Genomic DNA, 27930 nt, shown 5'->3' with positions numbered 1-27930 from the left:
AAGGTACCTCTGCTGTATGTCTCCTCAGGGGCGGCCTTGCCCTTACAGAGGCTGACTCTGGGCCGCTTGGCGCTGGGGAAATACTCAAGCAGCGAAACATCGAGGACCTGGTGGTCCAGAGGGTTACTGTCTGCAGGGAGACACAAAAACAGAACAACTCTTATTTCCTCTGTGGACGAGACATTTGGAAGTGGTTTATACGACTGGTTTGCTGCTGCCTTTCTCACCGGCACTGTGTGTGGGTTTGAGTCCCTCCCCTCCTTTGGGCAGGAAGCCACCATTGGCCCAGTCCAGCATGGGTTTGACCTGGTCTTCTGGATTGTCCGACTCGCAGGGAGGAAACTTCTTCTCCGCCCGGATACTGGACATCTGTGATGAAGAGATGTGTCACAATGTGAGACAAAAAGGTGATATGAAGGTAGTTGAAAAGGTAACGGACTATTCCAATCCTGTACAACATAGCAATACCACACTGTAATGCATCCTTATAATCAAAATTCCTTGATTTAATAAATAAGTTCTCAAGGGCAGACGTAATATCATCAAAACGTGCTTCAAGTATACAGCAAATGTCCTCCGTCAGTGTTATAAGCTGATATTTTATAATTTAATCATCCTGACTAATGAATAAATGTGTAAGAAATATTTTAATGTTGTACTTGACCTAGGAAAGATTAACTTTAAGCGTAGCGCCATCAATAGGCAAATCAGGCAAAACGAGGCCACGTTTTATTAATTTGTGCGCACGAGATGTAATTCGTGGCCTCAATTTAAATAAAACGAGGCCACACTTTATTAATTTGTGCGCACGATATACTTTCTCTTTCGCACAAGATACTTTCTCGTGCGCACAAGATACTTTTTCGTGCGCACGAAAAAGTTACCGGTGCGCCAAGTAGGAAGTGGAGCGCACAGGAGACAACCGTTTCATTGCAGACTGTTATGTTTATGTGGGGAAATGGCAGTGCATACATTATTTGAGATATATTTCAAACTCGGACTTCATTTTAGGGACATTTCGGCCAGAGGTGTAGAGCTATTTGTTTAAGCACCGGATTCGCAAAACAGGAGAGTCTGTGAACCAGTCTGCCTTGATCTATGAATTAATGTCCGTGACTCTCACAGTATCTGCTATCTGCGCGCAGAGAGCTGTGTCTTCACTGTGTTTACCTTCAGAACAGTTGAATAGAGATCGAGGCTGCTACGTTTTAGCCACACACACACACACACACACACACACACACACACACACACACACACACACACACACACACACACACACACACACCTCTACACACATCGAACTGCCCGATTATTCCCCCTATTACTCGTTTTATGAAGGAGATGTCCGGTCACCAGGGCGCATGATGTGTAAACAACCCAATTTGTGTTCTGTGAAACTGAAAAGAATATGACATTGTTTTTGTTACTTTCGTTGCAGTTGTATATGTCTTAAATGTAATTTAGGTTAACTTGTTTTATTTAGATGCTTTTATTTTGAAGGCCAGTTTACGCTGTTGACAGGAAGTTGTTGTTGCTATGGAAACGTGAAATGCTACATGATGTGTGTGTGTTTGTGCTCTGCTCAGCTCAGCTCTGTGTGTGTTCGGTGTATGTGTGTGTCCGACACCGGCATTTGTTTTCAAATGACCATGAACAGTAATTTACACACATGGGAATTCCCAAGTGAAAGAAGTTCGTTTAATCTTAATCTCGATGTAGGCTAGTGCTAAATGCTGTCGGAGTGCACCGGAACAAACGCCACTATCATAATATCTTCTGAAAACAAATGCCCACACACACACACACACAAAACTACATACAGTCAAACTACATACAGTCAAGAAGAAGAAGAAGAAACAGAAGAAGCAGAGGAAATAGGAGAAGAAGAAATAGGAGAAGAAGGAGACAGTTCAAGTAAAGACTAAGTGTTTTTTCCACACGTGGACACTCACCTCCAGAGCTTGGAAGATGGCCCTGCGGTACGAGGCCAGCTTGGTGTAGGAAGGCTGGCTGAAGAACTTGGGGAAGGCGGTGATGGAGTCAAGTTTATCTGCAGAAACCTGGAGAGAAAACACACGGCATCACACCAAGTACAACTTTAACAAAATGTCCCTCTCCGTCCCTCCTACAAAAATGCTGAACTTGTCAACCAACAACATGTCTTTTTATGTTTACTAAAGACAAAACTCTTGCAGAGGGGTTTAAATAAAAGAATCAATCTGCAGTGACCGACACAGAGAAACCACTAGCTGCATAGCTTTATAGGAAACCGTTCGACCTTGTGATTGCAGGATGGGGGCATCTGCTCCAGAAAGATAATAACAACCAAAAGTGATACAAATAACCACGTTCAACTAGCTAGGACAAATGAAGCAAACCAAGGACATACACAGGTCAGACAACTGTGTTCTCCCACAGTTTGAACGAGGGCTGGGCAATATATCAATTTTATATTTATTAGATAAGAGAGAGCCATAAGTGTCTATTCCTGGTTTTATAAAGCTGGATTACAGTAAAGTGAAGTCATTTTCTGAACTAACCCAACTGTTCTACATGATCGTCAAACTGCCTTCACCCACTTAGTAATTAAATCCACATTACTAAGGATTATTTATCATAAATCTTGTCGCGAAATATATTGTGAAAGCACCAATAGTCCACTTAACAATATCCTCATAATATCTATAATGGGTTAGTGATGAGAAATAGTGTGATATTTAAATTTCTCCAGGACTAATTTAAGGTGATGATGATAGGACAGTTCTTTGTCAGTACATACAGTTCTTTGTTAGGACATAGTCTCAGTACATTTCCATTACAATTTCCTTTTCCGTCCTCACCTCAGAGAACTTGCCGTCTCCAAACCACTGCAGCCACCTCATGCCGTTGCTGGCCTGCCGTTTGCCGGTAGCGCGCCACGTCACCACAATGCCGGGCCACCAGGAGAAACCCTTAATCTTCCCCCACACCAGCTCACCGAGGCCAAAACCCTTGTTGTCCTGAAAGATGGAGGGAGAATACAGATGAGAAGAGAATAAGGCCACTGATACAAAAAAAGGTCTTGTGAAGTGCAGAAAGAGAGTACACAAATGCAGAGATGATGGCCAAGTTAGTGATTTGACCTTTTTAGGAAAACTCCCCCCTTTCCCTGGTACTGGAGGTGAAAAGGAGAAAGAAGAGATAACAGGAGACTTTGGCAGAAACAACTTATTGTTAGCCTGTCTTAAAGAAAGGAGGGAAACATGAGTGGAGGCAGAGAAGAGGAAACATGAAGATAAGAAGACTCAGATGTATGGGTTGAAAAAATTTGGCCTGAGACAAAGATGTTTAAAAGAGAAAACAAGGGTTATTTTAGAAGAACCATTCCAACTTTCTCTTACCTCTATGATAACCCTCTGTGGGTAGAATGAGTGGATAATGAAAATAGCTTTATTTTATTTCAAAAGTAGTAGGAAAGGAGAAAGGAGATAGGAAGACAACTCATTAAAAGACAAACACAAATCACAGAAAAATGTTATAGTGGATTAAGATATCACAAAGGTTTTGGGAAAGTCCTCCCTCTCTCTACTCCAAACTACCAAATCAAATGTTTTGTTGGAAAAGGGACAAATTAGTGTGGAAATACGAGCTAACATTTGAGGAAAGAAACATCTCCTGTACCCTACTTGACATAAAAACAATACACTTTAAGTATGTTGGTATTAAATTAGATGTAAAATCTAAGTTTCCCTTGCGTGAGTCAAAACTGAATTGTCTCAAGATTAAACAGGCAGATCTTTAAAGCATAACAAAGTCACTTTACAGCTGTCTGAAAACTCATTGTAATCTCATTTGCTCAGGTGTTTCTATTATTTCTGCTGTTTGCCTTGCACTTCAGTCTTCAAAGAAAACTTCAAACGGTAATAGCCTTATTAAACCTTTTTTTGTATCTCGCCTTCTTTCTTTCTCAAGTTATGTGTACTGATTTATGAGCAGGTGGGATTTCTATGCTTGCAAATAAATCCAAGTTGAGCCCAGGATATGTGATCCTTCAGTCCGCCTTAAGAGAGAAAAACCCATTAGGCTTTGTAAAGGAGTCCGACTCCTCTAAAGGATGCTACGCTCCACTGAGTCCTGCCTGGATCCAGAGAAAACAAACCTAAATACACACATTAACCAGTGATGAAGGAAGTATTCACACTCCGTTAAATGCTATGTAGTCCTGGATTGAAAATGTTACTTGGGTAAAGGCATGTAAGATAAATACGAAAATGTATTAAAAGTACTTAATGCAGAAACATTTTCCTTTGGGAATGTTAAGCTAGTAGATATTTGACAATTATATTGGTATCCTCTCCATTTAGTGAGATGTGGCATCAAAAACTACTAAGACTCCAATAACAATTTCACAATGAACCTCAACTAAATAAAATATGTTAACATTTTTAAATAGGAAAGTAGGATCATGAAATGTATTTTGCATTCAAATAAATATTTAAATGATGATAAAAATTGGCTTTTATACTCAAACTCTTGTAGTGGAGTAGAACATTTCATGACAAGAAAATATTAATTAAAGTAAAAGTAACCCAAAGCTGTACTCAAGCACAGTACTTGATACAAATGTTCTGTTATATTCTTACTCTCGCATTAACATACACATACACATAGAAAGCCTGTGTACTGAGAGACAGTGTGCACCCAGACCTGAGACGTGCAGAAGGACATGCAGATATGCACACAACACACACACACACACACACACACACACACACACACACCACACACACACACACACACAGGCCCTCGTGGTCTTCGTGACCTGAAAGAAGCTATTGATACAGAGCAAATACTGCCAGATTATGTGTTGGTGTGTGTGTGTGTGTGTGTGTGTGTGTGGGTGGGTGTGGGTGTGTGGCCACCTGCACCAACACAAGGCCAGGTGGAGGAGGCTCTGAGGTCTGAGAGGGGAGTTCACTTTCCCCTCTTTCTATCACTGCCAAACCTCCACTTCCCCTTTCTAAAAGATGCAGCCTCTCCTGCTTCAACACAGCTGTCCACTCTCTCTCTCTCTCTCTCTCTCTCTCTCTCCTTTTCTTTCCCTTTGGCGGGGGGCCTTCACAGGAGTGCTTCAAGTAAAGAAAGTGCTCAGAAAGGATTGCACTATACTGTATTATTTAAGAGATACCTTAATCCTGTCAAATACTTTATACAAAATGTTAAAGTGTCTCAGACTTCAGAGTAAATGCTCTTAATATAAACCATGTTGCAGGAGCGCTACCTAAAAGAAGAATTTGGCAGCCAACATTAAGACGACTATGTAGCCTATCAAAACAACAAATACTTAAGATACCACGATTGCTAACAATTGGCTGAGATGTGCAGGAAAATTAAACATCAAACCTAAAATCTACTGATGCAGAAAGCACTGGGCATACACATATACCTCAACTAGAACCAAGTTATTTGGGAACATGTTTTGCTTCTTATATAATAAATAGTGATTTCAAAACCTATAACCTCAACTATTCGCAGTATTGCTTTCAAAAACTGTCTGCTTTGTAGGATATGTTAAACACCTTCAGTGCAGACATCCTGTTGTGTGGGTTTTCTATCGATTTCTTTGAAGATCTTCAAATACCTCTATCTGCCCCTATGAGTTTAGATTCTAGTTCTGTTATCTGAATCTAACCCCCCCTGCAAACTCTCTCTCTCTCACAGATCTTACATTGTACTCTGGCTGGATCTCAGAGCTGGACGAGGTGCTGATGCTCTGAGCCGAGTCCTTGGAGTTTTGCTCCATCAGCTCCATATGGGGGGTATTAGGAATGCTGCCGGATACAACCGCAGCCACCCGGGGAACACTTCCAACACCTCTAGCCCTTCCAGACTGACAAAGGGAGACATAAAAGAGAGAGGTTTATTAGACTTAAAGGAATGAGAGCGAAAGATAAGAAAGACATGAAAGCTACTTTTCTTTTCAGATATAATTTCCCCGAGCTTTTAAAGCCGTGGTAAGCAGTATTCTTTTAGGACTCATTTGGCAAATATTCTATAATAAACCTTCAGCATGCTACTAGACTTCTTCAACTCCTCTCCTGGCACATTTTTCAAGGCTTTTACAAAACTCTAATTTCAGAGTAAGAACGGTCTATTGGCTAATCAATCAATTGGTGATAGCTAGATACAATAGCTGAGGATCCTGAAGGAAAGGCTGCTATTCCAGCATTGGAGCTGCCCTCACTACTAACTGTACTAAGCATAAAAAAGGAAGACAAACTAATTAAAGTGTGGCTCAAAAAGGTCAGTCAAGTACAAATACACATCATGCTAACTGAAGCATTGGCTAACGGTTGCTGCTAGCTCACGGCTAAAGTTAAAATGAGGCTAAACTATTAGCAACTTTTCAAACCAGAACCGGCTAAGCAGCGAGCTTAACTATTAGCAACATGTTCTTTACATATTTTTTAATGCTGATATTGAAGCTAGCTAATCACAGTGTGTCACTTTAAAGAGGTTTGAAAAGAATGAGTAGTACTTGTACAGGTTACTGTTACTGCAAGAAGAAGAGCTGCATTAACAGGACTGTATTTAAAAAAAAAAATGCTGTTGGTTAATTTGCCTCTTCCAAAAACCCTGGGGTACCACTTGAATAACAAAATGAAAGATTTGTATGCAATGTTTGCCCAATGACGGAGAATTAACAGCTTTAGTGGGGTTTTTTCAGAAGCACTTTACACCTGACGACAAGCTGTGAGTACAACAAACACAGATCAAATATTGGCCACACACAGAAAGACACACACACAATCCAGGTAATCTCCCCTTTTAAACACTGCAGCTTCTTCAAAGGTGGTTTCAGTTCTTGCTTTCAACTGTGTGTTGTATCTGCATCTAACCAGGGCATCAGTAAAGTAAATGAATGGATTGACACAGAGAGAGTGTACTTACAAGTAAAAGATTTGCCCTCCAGCTGTTATCAAGAGCTTTTTTTTTTAAATGTGTAATCAAATACAGTCCAAACCCATATACAAAAATATCAGATTTCATATGGAGGAGGAGTTACTGGCAATTAACAATAAATAAAGGAAAACACACAAATTTATACATTTATGAATTCTTTTTTTTTTTACTGTAATGTGTTTAACAGTTTAAATGTGCAAGGGTTTAAAAGGAAGATGTATTGGTTTTTTCAACCCCATTCAATAGATTTGGACACATTCCTCTTGTTTACACCAGGATGTGGGGAAATGATGTGTATGTCCTTGGTTTGCTTAATTTGTCCTAGCTAGTTAAACCCTTTTTTTCCCACTGCTTTGCAAACACCTTGCACCAGTAACTACAGCAAGCATGAAGGGTCAAAAGAACATGTTTGTGTTTATCCTGGCTGATGAGCAGGAAGCAGATTATTTACACATTTAGAAGCACAAACAAGGAGGAAATGTAGCTTACTGAAAATGTGTTTTAAAATAAACATCACAGCCTTTGGAAATGGAAATATTTAATGTGGGGAGAACAGAAAACGGTTTGTGTGTGTGTGTTTACCAGTAACATGATGTGCTCCTGTTTGCGGCTCTGTCTGCGAGGTTTGTTGTGTGTGTGTGGCTTCAGACCGGCCTGGAAGATCGTCCTGGGTCGGGGCGTCTGCCTCAAACTCAACTGAGGCGCTCCTGCAGCTTTCTCCTGGAAACAAAGACACACAGTGGATTAGTACTCCAAGAAATCGCTTTTCTACACACTTCCTCTATGTAAGTTGTGCGTGTCTTACCTCGCTGTAGGAGTCCCAGGTGGTCTCTTCTTCCACTGACTTCTTCCTGCTTCTTTTCCTGCTTCCCTCCAAACACTGGTTACCATCTGAGAAGAGAAAACAACAGAAGGTTCGACAGATGGCCCGAAAGAAACCCAATATTTTCAAGATATCGGGCTAGACAGTCACATACTGTATTCTTTGTTGTTTTGCCTCTGTAACACAGCATGTCCAAAGCAAAACAACACTTTAAGAATTAAGGGTTACATTCTAGCCTTAAAGATATCACAATCTATGTTGATGTCGCTTGTTGATGGTAAATGCAGTTCAATGAAAATTCTTCAGTGCTTGCTATATAAAATGAGAAAGCCATTGTTGATTTGACTCTTATCAAAATGCTGAATGGATTTAAGTTGGGCTTTTATTATGAAAGGTAAAAACTGAATGATTGAAGCTGTAGTGTAATGGCGTTGAAAATGTTGATATAATAAAGAGGTGTTTCCATATTGGTTCAAGTTTGTTTAGGCTACAAAAACTCTGTGTTTTACTTTGACCTTTTACTTCCAGAATAGGTGCAACCAGGCTACATTATAGATTGGATAGGTAGTGTGTGTGTGTGTGTGTGTGTGTGTGTGTGTGTGTGTGTGTGTGTGTGTGTGTGTGTGTGTGTGTGTATGTGTGTACCTTGAGGTGAGGCGGCGTCTCCGTTCTGCTTGGGGCTGAAGGGGGGATGGCGGTTCAGCCACAGTCAGAGGGCTGTTCTCATTGGTCAGCTCCACTCCGCTGTCGTTCTCTGATTGGCCCTCAGCTGGAGGCGATACTCCAATAATCGGCGCCTGATGACAGAGGAGCGAGAATAACGTCAGGGAAGATGATTCATATACTTTTATCTCACCAGCTCGCCAAAGAGAGGCCTGAGTTTTAATTAAAAAAGATGCAATAAGCAAAAGCAAAGTGAAAATAGTTAAGTACAACTCCCAAGATGCACTTCAACTAGGAACGCCATTCTTAGCGTTCTGTTACCACCAGTCACAGAAAATGCTGTTTGGGATACTTATTTTTACATTTAAAATGGGTTAATTAGGAGCCATCAGCTAAAACTTCAGAAACAAATGCAGCAAGTTTAAATATACAAGCTAAAATAACACCTTTATTGTTGTGTTGTTCATGAGACTTCAGAGTTTTTATTTCAAGCAAAATAAAGAATATTATTGAAACTTTGATTTTTTTACGGGAATTTGCAGATTTCTTACAGCTGATGAGAAATTGAGAAAGACTCAAACATGAACTTGTCCAGTGACAAAACAAACCCATATAGCCTTTGCCTTTCTGCCCATAAAATTGTGAGTGAGTGTTTGATGTGCTGTCTAATGTCTAATATCTAATAAATGACCAAATCCTCAGATTAAACCTGTTCTCGAGTTGAGGATGTAATGCATAATCAGAACCTGGGGTTGCACTGGTATGATGCCAGCATGAAACTGTTACATGATATCCCTTTAATATAATCAAACAGTGTTAGCCAACATGCATGAGAACGTGTTCAACATGTCCAATCGCGTTAAAAAAATCTTCGAAACCTTACATTTTCACAGCTTTCCAACTGGGTCACTGGAACCTCCTGGGGAATTTCCATCATACAGGTTTTAGCTCATTGTATTATCTAGTATTGTATATTGTCTACTGTTTATGCTTCATATGTTGTTTTCATTAATGAAACAATCTCACTCTGCTGCTTTTTTTAAAGGTGCAAAATCAAACATTAATGCTGCAGCGGAGCCAATATGAAAAGACACATTGACATGTTGGAGACTGTCATGGTTACCTGCGGTAAACCCTCTGACTCAACACAAACACTTCGGAGAAATAAAAGCAGGTGATGAATCCGAGAGGAATTTGCTTACAGTGACAGTGAGTCATCTGTTTGAGAAGAGGCAGCAGAGGTGGCCTGAAGGTGAGCGGCAGAGCTTTTATAATCGTTTCTCTCAGCGTCACTTCATCGCTCTCCTCATCGCTCACCTCATCGCTCACCTCATCGCTCACCTCATCGCTCACCTCATCGCAGGTAAAGGTGTTTTCGTAGAAACAGAGCTCGGATCAGCTTTGTTTGGACTTTAACTTATGACATCCTACTTAATGAACTGACTCCATCTAATTCCCTGTTTCTGTATGCCCAGATTAGAGGAAGACCGAGTACAAAAGGTTTATATATACTGCTGTATTTAGGTAACACTTAGGGAGATTTACACACACTATGTCTGCTAATGCGTGTTGTGTGTGTGTGTGTGTGTGTGTGTGTGTGTGTGTGTGTGTGTGTGTGTACACGTGTGTGTGTTAGGGTGTGTGTGTAAATATTAGCTACTGAATGCTCATGCAGGAAGCATGAAGATGGATATCTGAGTATTGGAAACTGACATTTCTGACATATTTTTTAAAGCTGTTATGGCTGTTTTTAAACACTAAACACATTTTTGGGTCCCGCTTTTTTTTGGCTTTATCCTAACATGACTAATGTACTTGTCAAACTCACATGAATTTGACATCAAATCAAGTAATTTATGTAATCCATCTGCATAGATTTTCAGTAGTATCCTTTAAACAATATTATACCAGCAATTTCTCTAAACATATAAATAAATACAAATCAATGCATGTTGCATACAAATATCGTTGGTCCCATTAAATGTTATACAATACCAAGTTGCAACAGATTAGAGAGAAGACAGAAACGTAGCAGCTGTGCAACAGATGAGAAAATAGTGAGAATGTGCAGACTTTTTAGGAAAATCCCAGCGTATCTGAGGCTGTTTGTGATTTAACATCGTAAAACAGGGAATGCATGTGGTGTGTGAGTGTTTGTGATGCCAAATTTCCACAGCTGTTGATGAACTCCATGAACCTGTGCATAAGGTGTGTGTTCAAGATGATTGAGAGTGAGAGTGGGAGCAGAAAAGAGTGATGCTTTAGGGACATAAATAAATAATAACAGAGAATCGCAAAAAATCCCTGCTTAAAAAGCTGTTATCAGAGAATGATTGGCATTTTGACTTTTGGCAGTTTGACTTTTGACTGGAGCTGCAGAGTATCCAGGCCTATTATAAAATTAAAAGACAGGATGCAAAAGTGATTTCGGGCCAGATGTAGTCCCATTTTTTACTGAATTGTTCAATTACAGTCAAAGGATTCTGATGTAAAATGTTGGTTGGTATTAAAATAAAACAATTCCGGTGTAATTTGGGTATAAAAATGGACATGTCTCTCTTCATCAGCCTTACATTTGAAAATATTAGAATGAAAAAGGATCATAAGTGAGATTCAGAGGACATGACCTCCCTGAAATTCAACAGCCTGGGATGAAGGATCACAGCTGGAGGAAATCTGAATCCCCGCAGCGCAGCTGTTCTCAGCGGCCTTGGCTGCCACAGACACTCCGCTGCTAACGCTAACAAACACAATAAAACATGAGAAAATCTCAACTTAACCCTCTGAACCCCAAAACCAACTGTCGGCTGCATGTTTTCTTTAGAAAAAATGCCTTAGCCAGAAACTGTGAATACATGCATTGTATCAGACTTTTCAGTCTGAGCTCTTCAAATACCCAAAGGAAGCTGGTCAAGCACCAGAAAAGCAAGTTTTTTTTTATAATATGTCCTCTATAAAATGTGGACAAGTTGAGACTGAATGAAACCCTCTTGTTCCTTTTTTCCTTTCTGCATCAACCATCCTTCCTCATATTTTCTTTCAACTTGTTGTGTTTAAATATTTTTCTGTCTCGCAGTCTGGACTAAACCAGAACAGGTCTGCATTGGTCACTGCCCATTTGAGTCTTTCCATTTAGTTCCGGGTACCAGCCTGATGTCATGCGTACCCGAACGAAATGGACCAATCCCGAAGAGCTATGGCCACACCAGCAGCGGCGTGTTCCTCTCCGAGGTTCGAAGAACCGGCATTTCACAGACGAAAGCTTCCAAAACATTGCACCCAGTTTGAGTCCGTGATATGCACAGCTTGTTTGGACCGTTTGGAGCAGGGGAAGATCTGGGTATAACAACCTGTAAGTTTGCATTGTTATTTGTGTATTTATCAACAAGACTGTTAATGTGTAAACTGTGTTGGACTGCTAAGACCATTGACACAGTGCTAACTGTGCTAACTAAGTTGCTAGAGTTTCCATATATCAACTCTAATATCAGCAGATGGGCCTTGCATACATGTATCTCATAGCAGGAGAAATGTCTGCATTCACACACAAATACCTATTGACAGTAGTACTGCGGGTGATTTGCCGGTCAGTCGCGAAACGTAATTACATTATAGCTGGCGTAGCGATCTAACACACGGAGCTTGAGCTAGTTTTGTCAGAAAAAACATTTTTGTGATGCTACGTTGCTAGCGTTTAAATATATCAACTACAATGGTCAGCAGATGGCCTTACATGTTGTCATGGCAGAGAATGTCTGCAGTCACACACACGGAATACTCATACAGTATACTCCGGTTTACCGTACATTGTGACCGTACATATACTGCATGTAGCTAACGAGGCTAGCTGTATGCTAGCGCAAAACAAATGTATTATCAGCAAGTTACATTGTATGGTAGCAGAATACCCGTATACGATTTGCAATTATAAACACGTTATTGCTAGCCTAATATGAACCACTAGCTTTTGTTCATAGTAGTTTTATTACACTGCATTATAGTTGCCTTTCCTCCAGCTAACGTTCATATCGTGTTAGCTTACCAAGGTAAAACAAAGCTAGGTTAGCATATTAGCAGAGCAAGCTGTTCATTACACAACTACTACTAACGAATCTAAAACAACTAAGTTCTCTAATATTTGTGATTTGCATTTGATTTCGTCCAGCCAGATCCTGGCGGACAATCCATGACGGGGAAGGGATTACTTACTACTACTGAGGCCTCGTGCTAAAAAGGCACCGCACCTAGCACCGGCTGTGCGCAGGCAAGAGGAAGGAGGAATGGGATGATATACCGTTGTATATATGTATATTTATGTTCATTTGTACATTCTAAAAATAAAGTTTAATGGAAATACTTAGTAGGCCTATCCTTTCTTCCCTGAATTCATATATAGCAACCATGATTTGATTTCTCATCAAACAGTAGTAGTTTATAACGGGTAAAATAACTTACTCTTGTTATGAGAGTAGCTCGTAGGCCACAACGGAAAGACAAGGAGACATACACGAGTTTACAAAACCACGGCACATTTATTGTGGTAAAGCAAAGATAGGTGGTTGAGAGGATCGCAGAGTTAGTCTTCCTGCAGCCGCTTTGGAGAGAGACTGGGCCGTAGTGTCCGGAGGTGTCCGTGAATCGTGCTGATTAGCCTCTTCAGCTCCACCCCATCGTAGACAAAGGCCCTGGGGCCGTCACACTCTTCTATAACAACAGTTAAAAATATATATGTATATAAAATATACCGCTGTACCGACGCCATGATAAGACTGATGTTACTCTGAGAGCAGCCGGGAAAAGCACTGACATGGGCGCAGCCTCTCTGGTGGTTGACTAATCAGAACGAGTGGCCGAGCTGACCAATCGGAGCACTCTAGGCTCACAGGAGGGGGGGGCAAGAGCTCCAACGAGTCGTTTATTGGAGAAAGTGAATACGCTGAATACACATTGCTTGACAGAGATGCTGTATGCGAAACCAATGTGAGTTTGGAAAATTGCACAGTATAAATCTATTTTAGTATACCTCAACAATGTAATATGATCAGTGGAAATGGCCATGACATGGGCCCTTTAAAGAAGAGGATCAAAAAAGGTCTCTAATGGCGCATTTCCACTGCAGGGCCTCGCACGGTTTAGTACGGTATAGTTAGGCCTTGGTATGCCAGGCTCACTTTATGCTGCGTTTCCATTACAGTTTAGGAACTGGGGTAGTAACTATAGTAACGCAGTGTAAGCGGAGCCGTGACATCATCTTCAATGCGAAACACAAAACCTCAGCCGTTAGCTGTTAGCACTCAGAGCTCACAGCTCCTCATATCTGTTCAGAAACTAGACAAAAGTTAAACAAGTACAAACCACAGACTGTCTGTGTCATGGCGAATACAGTCGCTGGTTTATTTATGTCTGTAGGCCGTTGTTGTGAGTGTGGACGGTCGGAGCATATACTGCGTTAGTTTAGCCGATCTCCATTCAGAAAACACGCATTTTAAAAGCTTTTTGCCTGCCGTCTTGTCTGCAGACTTGTCAAAGCATTAATTCATGGTTTTTACTAACCGGTATCAGTATGTTGTTACTTCGGCATCATTTTGAAACGTGTATTACAATTAAATCACGGTAAAATATGTTCATCTTGTTGTAGTTGTAGCCCCCTTGCCAGCGACTCTCTCACTAGTTTAGCATATTCAGCCCGGTTGTTGGCCCGGAAAGAACCTGGATTTGATGGAGAGCCAGAAAACTGTGAAACAGTACCCGTTAGCCGGAACTACCCCTAGTGGAAACGCAACAAAAAACGGGCCGGGTTTGGCACGGCACGCTTAAACTGTGCTACGCGCTGCAGTGGAAATGCGCCATAAGTTCAACGAGAAAGGGAGCTCAGACACAACCCTACGAATTCTCGAAGAGTAAAAGCAGAAAGACACAAAAAAACGGCAAGAGCAGTTTGTTTCATGACATATTTTTAGTAACAAACTTTCCTTATATTCTTCGTCTTAAAAGCAGTGATCCCCTCTCCTTTTTTTCTCGAGTACTGCCAGGATGCGAGAATAGTGTTGTGGGAAATGTCTATTGCTTATTCCAACTGCTCTCGTTTCATAAGTGAGTAGAAAATTGGATTTGATGTCGGAAAGGTAGCTGTGTGACTGTCAACATTATGCTCTATTAACCTGCCTTCCTGGATATCAATCATTCCTCCTCCTCTTTCTCTTTGCTCCTGCAGACATGAACACGCCCGATGAAGCATTAAAGATCCTTTTCTACCCTCGTCCACCCCCCTTTCCTGTCTTTTATAGTACAAATACTGCAACTATAGATATTCGCTTACTACAACAGTGGCAAGTGTATGAACATGCATCCTGCACTCTATTTTACTGTGGGTGTTTCTCAATGTCGAGGAAGGCTGCTCCATGGAGAGCCGCCGAAGGACTGTTCCAATGTCCAGCATACTTGGAATTCTACCGAGCCCGGCGTACTTCGTAGTGAGAAATTTCGAGGCTGCACATGTGTAGACTCCGCGGTCTTAAAATCCCCACAATGCTTTGCGCACGGACCAATTTCCCCAAATCTGTGGCGGAAGATGTAAGGCGGGGCCTCTCATATGACGCACACCTGCACACTTGCTAGCCTGTTCCACTCTTCGTTTTCCGAATGCCAGGAAGTATTCTTGCCTCGCTTCTGAAGCAAGTGACTCGGAAGACATGTGCTACCAAGCAAGCGTACTCGACATTGAGAAACACCCTGTGTGTGTGTGTGTGTGTGTGTGTGTGTGTGTGTGTGTGTGTGTGTATGTCTGGTAAAGCAGCGAGTAAATCCCTACACTGTGCAGATTTCACCAACCTACGTCACACACACATTCCTGGCGAGCAGCAGTCTGCCCCGCGGCGCTCCGATGGCGCTGTCAAAACTTCTTAGCGAGGCCTAAATGATTAGAAACGCAGGTCTACGGCGAACACTTGGACAACGCTGTTCCAAAAACACAGCGTGCAGTAAATCGTCACATAAGGGGGGGTTTAAGGTCTGAGAGAGTTATCTTTTTTTAACAATTAAAAGGTGTTTGTCCAATGATGCTGCAAGTCCCAACAATAATGCAAGCTTGTTAAGTTGAGTTTGAAATCAGTGGTCATATTTATTTTCATTTTGTTTTCCCCTACCTAAATAAATCGTCTGTTCTGTTTTGAGAATAATATTTTTTTATGCATGGACTTACTTAATAAAGCAACATATATTTATTATATCTACGGAAGTATTAGAGCTCAGGATATCTTCGCTGCTCTGCTTTTTAATGTAATGTTGAATTCCCCAGAATGCATTCATGAAAATGGGATGGTCTCATTTGCAGCTGTTCTGGATCCCCCATGTCATGCTTTACCAGTTATTACGCGTCCAATAGACACTTTCGCGGGCCAGCGATTTTTATATAGCCCAGAATTTTGCAGGGAGCATGCTCAGGTACTGCTGAGCGCGTAAAGCTTAGCAGACTCTTCACGTTAACGAAGGATCACTTCTAGGCTACTGTCCCGCATCTGCTGCCTCTCTGTTGGACACCGGTACTGCACATTACTCACGAGACGTTGTAAAAAAAAAAATGAGTGGGGGGCGAACGCACTAACCACTCCGCCAACGCCACAGTCACCCCCGTCGTGCAGGCCGGATGAGAATGTCTGGCGGGCCGGATGTGGCCCGCGGGCCGCCAGTTGGTGGTCACTGATGTAAACGGTCTGCAGAGTCAAAAACCCTCAAAGAACACCCTGTAGTGAGTAAAACTCTAACACAGAAAATACCTCCCCAAAACGCCTCGTTGGAGATTCGTCACTGATACGTCATTGTCCAATGTTTCTTCCGGGTACGGCTTAACGTCATGCGGTACCCGGAACCAAATGGACCAATCCGTGGAGCCGTTACGTTACGTCCGCGGAGCCGTTACGTTAAGCCCCCGCTGATTGGTCCAAATTGACCAATCCACGGACTTCCTCACACTCAGTGCAGGCAGCTCTGCTGATTTCTCCTCCCTGGCTGCAGGCTGATAACAGACAGTTGGGATCGTGGCGAAATTCTCTCTGCAGACCCATTCTCACAGCGTTTATCAACCTTTTTCTTACTCAATATCAAGTCACACTTATTGTTTTTACTTCGGCTGTGAGTTTGTGTGTGCTCAGGATGAATTTGGCTGTGTTTCGCTGTGTATCGCTAAACAAGGAAACAACACATCCACGGAGCTCAGCGCGATTCACAACGTCCCGACCAATCAGATCACACTGTGCTCACAGGGAGGGTGGGGGCTGGAGCTATTGGAGCTACAACGAGCCGTTAAAGGCAGAGAGTGAAATTCAGTGAATTCACGTAGTTTACAGAGATGCTGTTTGAGAAACCAATGTGAGTTTGGAAAAATGCACAATATAAATCTATTTTAGTAGACCTCAACAATGGAATTATGATCAGTGGAAATGGCCATGACATGGGACCTTTAACTCAAATCACGTGATGTTTATCAAGAGATTCAGTTTTTTATTCAAATTGGAACGGCTCTGCATGCATTACATTTACAGCTTGAAGGATCTTAAATGTATTGTTTGTTTAAAATAAAAAGGTTTTTGTCTGTGATACGTCTACAGTGAAATATGTGCAATTACAATGCTGCCTTGGTTTTTCTTACATTTAATTTAAGTTCATGAAATCACGATATCTGTATTGCTCTACTTTTTGAATCTTTTTTTTTAACCCCCCATATTGTATGATGAAGTCTGCAAGCTGAAGAGTTGCGACTATCAAAGCACTATTTATTTTTTCCTGATCACTTTAGACCTTACCGCCATCCACCAAGAACTTTGCCTGTTTCCAGGTCGCCTTTGTAAAATATTTATTGTTATAATTCTTAATGACATGTCTGCTTATTAAAACCTGTTTCCCCCACTGCTAGATTTAAGATGTCACAGAAACTGAACTTGTGAAAACTGAACACAGGAAGTGCTGAGGATAAAATCCCCTCTTTTTCCCGCTACAGTTATTATGAACGTTGGTGTATGATCTAAGAAGTGATCATTAATTTACCTGCTTGCTGTCAAGGCGTCTTAACTTGACGTGGACTCATCGGATCGTAAAATGTTAGGATGGCAGCTAAACTGGTTAACAAGGAGACGAGCAAACAATAAACAGAGTTTAAAAGGAAGATTAAAGTTGAAAATGATGGATGAGAAAGAAATGAAGACAGATGGAGGAAAGAAAAGAAAAGCAGATGGCGGAGAAAAGGAAGTGTCCCTCTGAGATGGAGTGATTTATGAGACTGAAAAAGAGGAACTAGTAGTAACGGACAACAGGGCCCCCCCCCCCAACACACACACATTACCGACACAGTTTATTAAAGAGCAAATAGTACAGTAGTGAACATAAAACTATAAGCAGCTCTGAAATTGGACATATCTACATTTTTAAGGCTGCCTTTATTTACTACTGATCATACTTAAAGTATGATCTATTCTATTAATGTGTGTGCTTGTGTGTATGTGTGTGTTTGAGTGTACATATACTGTACCTGCAAGTTATGAGATGGTGAGTGAAAGTATGTGTGCGTGGGTTAATGTGAAACTGAGAGTAAAAGTGTGTGTACGGATTGTGAATGTTTCTGCAGAGTGTGTGAGTCAGAAAATGTCTTATCTCCTCAAAACACTTGAACCCATTTTTGGAGAACACAAAGACGCTAGTGTGCCGCACTCATGTCCTCCATCTTTCTATGAATCCTTCTCTCTTGTTCTCCATCATTCTATCCATATCACATATCTTCCATGTGGATGCAGCTGTTGTTTGTGTGTGTGTCGTGAGTGTGTGTGTTTGTGACTCACTGCGGCCGTTATGTTCTTGCTCTCCTCCATGATCGCAGCAGAGTATTTGTTGGAAGGCATCGCTGTCGCTGTCGCTTGGTCCTGAGGCTGTCCTGACTCCTTTTCAAACCTGGACGAGACACAAAACAGGAAACAGTCAGAAAATAAACAGGAAAAATAAACAAGTTTTGTGGATCATCAACAGTCAATGTTTCTTTGTCTCTCTTTTCAAGAATTCCCCCCATCAACTTCTGTGCTTCTAGAGGTCCTTCTTATAAATTCATTCAACAACATTCTGGGAGGCCAGCTGATACCCCCTCTGGCACTGTATACAAAACCATCACACCCTACAAGACAGTGGGATATACAGATAACCCCTTATCGTAAATTCCTTCCCCTCATCCTTCCTGTAGTGTCATAAAACCCCCTTGCAAAAACATCTGTTGATCACTCACACACATTCAAAGGTCACTCCAGGGATTTGACCTGACATGACATTTTCAGAATACAGCAGTTTACATTTCATTAGGTTTACACTGTATTAAGCTTTAGTACTATAATTTCTATCACAGAGGTCTGTTTTCATATTTATGAATTGATAACACTAAAAAAGTCCTTTTAGCACAAACTGTGTCACAGCTTCTTTGTGTATGAATAACTGAATTCAAGAGAGGTAGTGATATAAAGCCCAACAATCCAGAAATGTCCTTCCAAAACATCCACCACTTCCACCAATTAAACACCATTTCTATTGTTGTATGGCACATTACAGCCTCTTCAGCTGGCTGATGCTTTAGATGTCAAGATGAAATATGGCCAACTGTAAAACATATTGGATAAAGAAACACAGATACAGTATACAGGTTTGTATCTGGAGTTCATGAAAAATAGAGGTAGAGAAAGTAAGAGGAAGCCCTCTCCTGTTCTCTATGAGCAGATCAGACATGCCCACACAAACCTGTAAGTAAACAGATACACAAGCATGTCAGGGGTGTGTGTGTGTGTGTGTGTGTGTGTGTGTGTGTGTGTGTGTGTGTATGTGTGTAAGAGAGAGATTGAACACATTAAGTGAAAGTGTATGCGTTTGTACATGTATTAAGTATGTGGTAACACTGCAGTCTTCTGTCCTTTGTGTGACTGTACATTCTCCATGCTGCTCCCAGAATATTTTAATGTGGATGTATGTATGTGTATGTGCCAGTTTAAATTTCATGGAGGTGGCAGGTCAAAGGATTTGTCAAACAAGCCTGTGCAGAGAGACCTGCAGACCTCAGGTAGTCGACTGTCGGTTTAGTTTTTCTCACTTTATCTGATCTGCCTGGAGACACATAGAAACAAATCCCAAAATACCAACACTGAGAGCAATTGTAAAATGCAAAAAGGGGAAAGACAATGAGTGATTGTGAAGGGGAATGTTAAATATATTATTGCACAGTCAGCAATTGTTTATCCAATACAAACAATTACCTCACTCACCTAAACCCTCTGTGTCAGTGTTAACAACCATTTACATTGTTAAATACAAATGTATGACTCGAATGGACTGCAATATAACTTTGGGTTACTTTATAACAGAAAAAAACCCTTGTGGCAGTTTCTCCACTGTGAGAATTTGCTGATATGTTCTGTTGTTAAGTATATATTAGACATCAGTACACGTTATTTTGGATTTTCTACAATAAATCACAGTTATAAGTTGTACATTTGTTGCAGCCCTCAACACAACCTCATAGCATCCAGTAATACAACTTAATCCACTGACTATCCTCACTAGGAGTCTCTCAATGATGCAGGGTAAGATGAAAAAGGGGTTGCTGTACTAGTTTGAACGTGGCCAAATGGAGTGGGTTTTTGCCTATTTAGCCATACGTTCTGTTATAAGGACAAAACACCAACAATAAAGTTACATGTGACCAAAAAGACACAAATACTGATTTCATACAATATGTGTAATTCAGAATGCTAAAGCCTCCTATTAGATTTTGCTCTATTTCTTACAATGTAGTCACACTACAAAGAGATCTCCATGACATCTATAGGAAGGAGGAGAAACCACTGTCTCTATGTACAAACGGCATGTGAGTATTGTTAAAACCACAGCCTAACTGAGTCTCTAATGCAGCGTTTTCATGTCGCAGCCCCAGGACTGACACAAACCGTCTCTGATATAAATACATACAAATAATAATGTGAGATCAGGGACTCTCCCTCCAGCGGCTGCAGAGAGGTGACGGAGTTCATCACTCAAACAGGATGTTCACGCCTCCTCCTCCTCCTCCTCCCCACGTCTTTGACCTTTGACCCACACACAGCAGCAGCCCAAACAGGTAGCCTATAAATGTAATTCTGCTCTGGATTGGGTTTTCCTGGTTAAGTATGTTAAAAAGCATCTGTCATTATTTGGAAGGGATATTAAACATAATGTGACAACCAACTAGGTAAATGTGCATGCCGAATCAACAGAATTAGGTGAGTGTAGTGGTATGAATGGTATGCTGATAACACATATTTAAGATTACATAGAGACGTTGCTAAAAACTACAACATATTAGATGCTTATGGGAGTTTTCGGCACCATTTTATGACAATTATTAATTTTTTTAGCAGCATGTTGCATATCTTGTGTGACACTTTCTATCAAGTTTAGGTCTGGCTAAGGACAGGTATTGCAATCTAAAATTGACTTTGATATAGTTATTATTGACTGTATGCGTCTATGATTTCTTTCCACTTTTGCTCAACCCATTACATTCTTTCTTAAAAAGGACAATACACTTTGATAAAGTGTAAGGTTTTATCTATAGTGTTCCTATGAGTTTGATTTTATCTTATTTACACATTTGCTTCATGCTTTTTATTATGGATATGGATTATGACTTATCTATGTTCTACTTCGTTTAACTACCTTTCTGTCTTTGTTAAATGAGCTCACTAAGACCAATTCAAATAAACGCTGTTTGTATCGTAGTTGATATTTTTTGAGTGTTCATACTGGCTCTGCATCCTGGAATTAAAGTGTGTTCACAACTGTATCTTTTCTGAAACAGCTTTCAGCTTTAAGAAACAGAGAAGTGAGAATTAATTAGAGGAAGGATGGAGGGCAGAGAGTGAGGGGCCCAGGAAAAGGGGACATGAAGTTGGAGGGGGGGGGGCTTCACATCAAAGTTGTGTCTGGTGGCAAGAGATTAGGGACCGCATTGCAAGAGGGGATTGTTCACTCCCCAAAGGGTATGAACATGAATGTGTGTGTGTGTGTGTGTGTGTGTGTGTGTGTGTGTGTGTATGTGTGTGTGTGTGAGAGAGAGGGGGGGTCTCTCTCTAGGGGCTGCATTCCTTGTCTGTCATGTACTATATGGCCCCTTCAGGCTCAGATCAAGCCCAAATGTGTATACATTGTCTACTTTGTTGCCTATTGTACGACTGAAGGCTCGTACGGTATATAATCCACTCACTCAGAAACCTGTGACGAGAACAGGGTAGGATTTTCACGGCGGCCTTGGCCGTCGTTGCCCCTCAGTCTGGACGTTATGCCCCACAAATAATTGTACGTCCTACGGCCACCATGGCCTTTGTGCCCATCACACTGTTAAAATCTCGAAGTTGCTTTAAAAGCGTCAGCGCAGTGGTCTGGTGTCTGAACTGCATTATGCTGCGTTCACAACGGACGCAATGCGAATATTCGCATTGCTTTCATCGCTGGAGTTTCACGGCCCGTCCACACGGTGGCGTGCGTTGAAGCTTCAACGCTTCTGCCCATTCACTTTGAATGGGGTGACGTCACGCTTTGCCGAACTGCATTGTGGTCGCGTCGCTTCGCACGCGTTGCTCGCTTCAAAAGTTGAGCAATGTTCAACTTTTGAAGCTTCGACGGAAGCGTCAGCCAATCAAATCATATGCCAGTACAAGCTCTAGCCAATCAAACCGCATGCTTGTGTGTCCGGGGCGGGAGATTCATGTGATTGGTTGTTGGTCGAGTTTCAGACACGCCCACCGGCAAGCTTCAACACACGCCGCCGTGTGGACGCTGCGTCACTGCGGCTGTCAGCTGTGTTTACTCAGTCATTCAAACAGGACGCGCTGGAGAGGGGGCGGGGCTTATATCCATGTAAATACTGTGGTAGACTCAACTACAACAAAATGAACATATTTGACCGTGATTTAATTGTAATACATGTTTCAAAATGATGCTGAAGTAACAACATACTGATAATGGTTAGTAAAAACCATAAATTAATGCTTTGACAAGTGTGCAGACAAGACGGCAGGCGAAAAACCCCAAAACACAGACAGTCTGTGGTTTGTACTTGTTTAACTTTTGTCCAGTTTCTGAACAGATATGAGGAGCTGTGAGCTCTGAGTGCTAACAGCTAACGGCTGCTGTTTTGGTTTTCTGATTCAACGTCAGTGGCTGAGATCCTCACTGCTGATTGGCTACCGCGAGAACGCGTCACGCGAATTTGAGGCTCGAGTTGAACATTTTTATTAAAGAGACTCTCGTACACACACACACGCACACACAGACTTTTGCATTTCAAAGTATTGCTTTTTCATACAGTTGATTGTATGAGCTTCACTGTGCACTGCTGAATGATGTATGTGCAGAGTTTGACCCTTGAAGGCTGTTTCTTCTGCTCTGAAATGGAATATATTTGTTACATATTAATAGAATTTTTGATTTTTAGATTTGATTTCGGATTTGTGGGAGAAGTAGTAGATAGAAAACATACCAAACACTAATTATTCAAAGTAGAGTATTTCATTTTATAAACGGTAATACTAAGGAGGCATAGGCCTATATGATTATAATGTTTGACATTATTGATATTAAAAAAGTGATTTGTTTTCCATGTCATTCGTGTGTTTTTGTTATCAGAAAGTGAAGTTATTTATTTGTAAGCTACAAATCAAAATGTTTCCCTCAATGGCCTTTGTGCCCTGGCATGTGGCCTTTGTGCCCTACATAAATTTGTGACACCAAAGTAGGGCTGTCCCGAATACCATTTTTCGGGGTCCGGATATTCGGTAGTAATCAGCAGCGAATATTCGGATATTCGGCCCGCGCGGGAGGGGGGGGAATGCGTAGTAATCAGCAGCGAATCGCTTCAGCACATGTATTTCGGTTTATTCACGGCATTCATTTTGTTATTCTACAGTATTGTTGTTTTATAGTTATTTGTTAATGTATATAACCCAATTTGTGTTCTTTGAAATTGAAAAGGATATTGCATTGTGTTTGTTACTTTCGTTGCAGTTGTGTATATGTCTTAAGTGTAATTTGGCTTGGCTTCCTATTTTGTATGGACATGCTTTTATTTTGAAGGAGAGTTAGCGCTGTTGACAGGAAGTTGTTGTTGCTATGGAAACAACGTGACAGAGATTAACGGAGAAAAGTCATATCTACATATAAAGACGGAGAAAGTAAACGATAACGTTTATGGTTAAGTGTTAGCACCCCCCGAAGAGGCACAAGCTCTTACGTTGATATCGGAGATTTCAATAAATTCAATGCGGCTGCCAAAAAAAAAGAAGACGAAAAAGAAAATGAATATCCGAATAACGAAATTGAAACCCGAATAGTACTCCAACGAACGAATATTCGGGTACAGCCCTACACCAAAGGTGAAGGGTACTTCAGGAAAGTCGACGGGGGGGGGGCTAGTGGAGTACTTCGTGACCACAGAGCGTGAACGTTGTGATCAGCTGTTTTAGCGCAGTTCTCCAGTGAAGGGGGGGAGTCTCCCTCCGCAGCCGGTTGGCGTAGTTTTGGCACAATTCCGTTGTACAGACCGACGTTAACAGCAGCCCTGTCTGTGCACACGGAGACCGACTCTGTCGTCCGGTGATCTAACCGTCTTCTGGAAAAGCTTCACAAGTACGTCGGTACGCAAATGCGCTTTGTGACACAAGTGACGGTACGCATTTCAGATTGTTGCCGCGCATGCGTACCTGCGTACCAGTTATGTGCACCCCTGTATATATGTAATAAACATATGTCACCTGTTGGTTTGTGAACTCAAGTTTAAGAGCCACAGGTTTTTTGGGCATTTTGGCTAAGGATGTGCTTCTAGCGACCAAATGTTACATATACCTTTTATTTTTCATTTCCCGTGTAGAAAAGGCTGTATTGGTGAATCACTACAAGAGTGGTAACATAGCTGATGCCAGGCCCTTACAGTTGCAGTTTAGAGTAAGAATATCATTCTCATCAACTACTAACATTAAGAAAAGTGTGCCCACATTGGGCCTACACCACTCCAAGAGGATACATTAAAAGGATACTTTTTTGCAAATGTTGCTCTTGGTCATACTGGCACTGAAAAGATCCCTTTCTCATGTGGTGGGGGACTAAATCTAGATTATTGCACTTCTCTTTGCCACTACTGACACCTTGTTAATAACAGGTTGAAAGGTCACAGCCTCTGGGCTAGAAACACATGTCACGCATTCAAATCAATTATGAACTGATTCTTAAACTCACTGACCTTTCTGCCTGATCCAAACATGACATACATTTCAAGTGAAAACTATTATATAATTTTAGTAAACAATTGTCCTTTCTTTCTTGATTTTTTGGAGGTATTAATTATCAATCTGTCCACAGACAAATGTAACCTGCTGGATGGCACATAAGTGGAGTTTTTTTTTACTGTGCAACTCCAGTGGTAAAACACTACAAAGTTTCTTGTCATAACCAGTACAGTTTCAGTGGGCATCGGACATTTTTAGTTTGAATGATGGATGGCAAATGTGTCTTGCACTCCGTTAATACCTGTGTGTATAGAGTGAGTCACAGTAATCTCCTCAGGATTTTGTATAAATTAAACAATCAAGAATCATCAGTACTGAATGGGGTCATTCAGTTTGTTGTGAAAGAACCTTTCTTTTTAGGTAAGATATAAAAGATAAAATGTACAAAGAGCTATCCAGGGAACTTATCCATTATAATTTAGAATCTGTATTTCAAAGAACTGCATGCATTCTCAAGTGGTTAACAAAAAGATAAATAAAACTCCAGCAAGCAGCAAAGAAAACACTAGAAATGTTAAATAAACACTTCAAGTCAAAGTTTTTTGCAGCAGGTAAATGCTTTATATCATTTAAAATGTAGTGATTTTTTTTGGCTTTTCTGTTTTATATCGTTATAAATTGAATATATTTTAGTTTTTGTTCATTTGCCGGTAAAGAAATGAACAAATATCAGATTTTTGATTCAAAAGAAGTGTGATGGGTGTTAATATAATTTAGATCTGACAATGAAAACCAAAGTAAATTGCATTCCTAACCTAAACACTCAGGGCAATTCTGGTTAAAAATGTCAGTGTAAACAAAACGTAATGGATTCTTCAAGTCTCCTCAATGCATGCTATAACAATACATTAAAGTTGTCTCTAAAAAACAAAATTAGGAGGTTGGACTGAAATATTTTGGTCATTCTGAAGTATTATTTTTCAAGTATATTTGTAGTGTTAACTTTAGAGGGGTCTGTGTTTTCCTGCTGGCTGCGAACATTACTCATGTAAATAACTTCTGAATGACTCCTCCCTTTTCCACCGCGTGGCTCCTTTCTGCACTTTGCAGTGGACTCCAACATGAAAGAGACTTTTATTTGATAGTTTACCCTGCATGTCATACAATAAAAAGCTCTACTAATGAATCACCGAGTCACAATAGAGCACTAATCCTGAGAGGAAGTTCGACCGGTAAACCTACACCGTCAGTGCGTGTCCAAACACCAGGAAACAAAAAAAGTGCACAAATCCTGTGGTGCAATCCCAATAAGTCATTCCGTTAAAACAAGACCTTCACTTCATAGGGGGTTTATAACATCATTACTCTAAAAAAACTTTTCTGCAACCACACGGGGAACAAAATCGTAATAATAGCGCAATAAGTATCAATTAAGCACGACGAATGGCCCAAAACTCACCATGCAGTGCCTTAATTAACGTGAAATCAATGCAGAAAGACTTAAACATGCAATAAAAAGGGTTATTAGTGCTGTTAAAAAAATAATTGAATCTGTAAATGAGACGAACCATAAATGAAACAGTGTGCACTACAGGTCTGCACAGTCCTTACAGGAATATACGAGAAATGTATTAAGACATGCTTTATAAACTCGAAACAAACCGAGTATTAACGTCTGCGTGACAAATTAGTGAGATGTTTCCTACATTCAGCCGGATCCAGCGTGCACATGGGCAACTAAACTACCGAGCTATAAACTTTACAAGTGCACGATGTAATTAGGAAGAACAACATACCTATAATGAGCCAGGCTCCACAAAGAGCGACGGAAAAGTGTCAAATGTGATTTAAAATAAAAATACTAACATTTTTCTATGTGAAGTTTAATTATTCGCTCGGTGAATTCCTGCAAAAAACGCCATCCCCGGTGAGACATACTTACATAACCATCCACGCTTTTTGCACTCATCCACGGCTGGGAAATGACACGAAGATGTCTTGTTGTCTGAAGAGTCAAATTTGTGGAAAATGTCTTTACAAAGTTCCTAAAAGCACTGAGCAAAAGTCTGACTAGAGCTCTTGCAGGAGTTGATCACTCTGTGGAAGCATGCTGCTGCAGATCTCTCTCTCTCTTCCTCTAGGTCTCTCTCTCGTGCTGTGTGCGTGTATCCTCTCTCTCTCTCTCTCTCTCTCTCTCTCTCTCTCTCTCTCTCTCTCTCTCTCTCTCTCTCTCTCTCTCTCTCTCTCTCTCTCTCTGTCTGTCTCTCTGTCTGTCTCTCTCTCTGTCTCTCTCTCTCCCTCCCTCTCGTGCTGTGTGCGTGTATCCTCTGTGCACTGATTGATCCTCGCGGTGGGTCGGCTTGTGTGCTCTTCCTGCAGGAGGGGTGAGAGCAGATTGGCCGCCCACGTGTGAATGACCACTCCCATTTTCTGAACCAGGCAGGTTAAACATTAGAACAGGAACTAATTTTTTCACAAAGTTGAGAGTTAACATTGCCAAAGCAAGGGTGAAATAAGAAAAAGTGTAGATAAATATATTTTTATATGACATAACAATGCGATCACAGCTTTGAAGCAATGCAATACTGTAATAAAATATATCAATAATAATAATGAAAGTTTAACTTTACTCTCTTTTGCTCTGACTCACATAATCTTTCACACGTTTAACTGTCTGTTTGGTGACAATTCACAAAAAAAGAAAGAAAGTGAGGCGGCAGCTACTACGTCTTTTCTATGCGTATAAACTGGTTGTAAATCAGGAGGAAAAACAAAATAACAAAATTGTGATGCTACAGGCACAACATTTGCAATGCACATTAAAAAGTATTGCAATTGCCACATTTTATTGTATTATTTTATCTTAAACAACCTTAAACATCTCCACAAAATTGAGTACTGAACAGGCCAACTAGATAGGTGCCCATGACCCCGAAGTGGCAGGGCCCTCCCGGTCCTCACCTGCAAAATGTTAATTAAGGGGACTCATAACAACAAAGAAGGGAGGAAAAATGCTCAAAAAGAAACATAACAGGACAACAAGAGCAAGCAATCCAACTGCAAAGAGAGACAAATAGAACATAAAGAGACACAGAATGACTACACAGTGATACAAAGTGACAACAGAGACAAGAACAACCGTAAAGTGACACAATAACACTAAAAAGCTACATATTCACACAGAGATGCAAAAAGATTAAAAAGACCCATGAAACCACAAAA

At 40.9% G+C, this 27930-nt stretch overlaps 1 protein-coding gene across 1 annotated transcript in view; it reads right to left on the bottom strand.

Moving 5' to 3' along the window:
- dnmt3bb.1 (DNA (cytosine-5-)-methyltransferase 3 beta, duplicate b.1) overlaps positions 1-26901 on the bottom strand; it is a 35509-nt gene extending 8608 nt beyond the window's left edge. Inside the window, 11 exon segments of the mRNA XM_034131820.1 lie at positions 8-130; positions 228-369; positions 1956-2063; positions 2844-3002; positions 5711-5872; positions 7528-7665; positions 7751-7836; positions 8414-8456; positions 8458-8565; positions 18262-18370; positions 26651-26901. Coding sequence (XP_033987711.1) covers positions 8-130; positions 228-369; positions 1956-2063; positions 2844-3002; positions 5711-5872; positions 7528-7665; positions 7751-7836; positions 8414-8456; positions 8458-8565; positions 18262-18370; positions 26651-26658 — 1186 coding nt within the window. The 5' untranslated portion in view covers positions 26659-26901.
- Between the last annotated feature and the right edge of the window lie 1029 nt (positions 26902-27930).

The sequence above is a fragment of the Trematomus bernacchii genome, unplaced genomic scaffold (assembly GCF_902827165.1).
Source record: "Trematomus bernacchii unplaced genomic scaffold, fTreBer1.1, whole genome shotgun sequence".
Lineage (NCBI taxonomy): Eukaryota > Metazoa > Chordata > Actinopteri > Perciformes > Nototheniidae > Trematomus > Trematomus bernacchii.
This window is presented reverse-complemented; position numbering and strand designations above follow the sequence as displayed.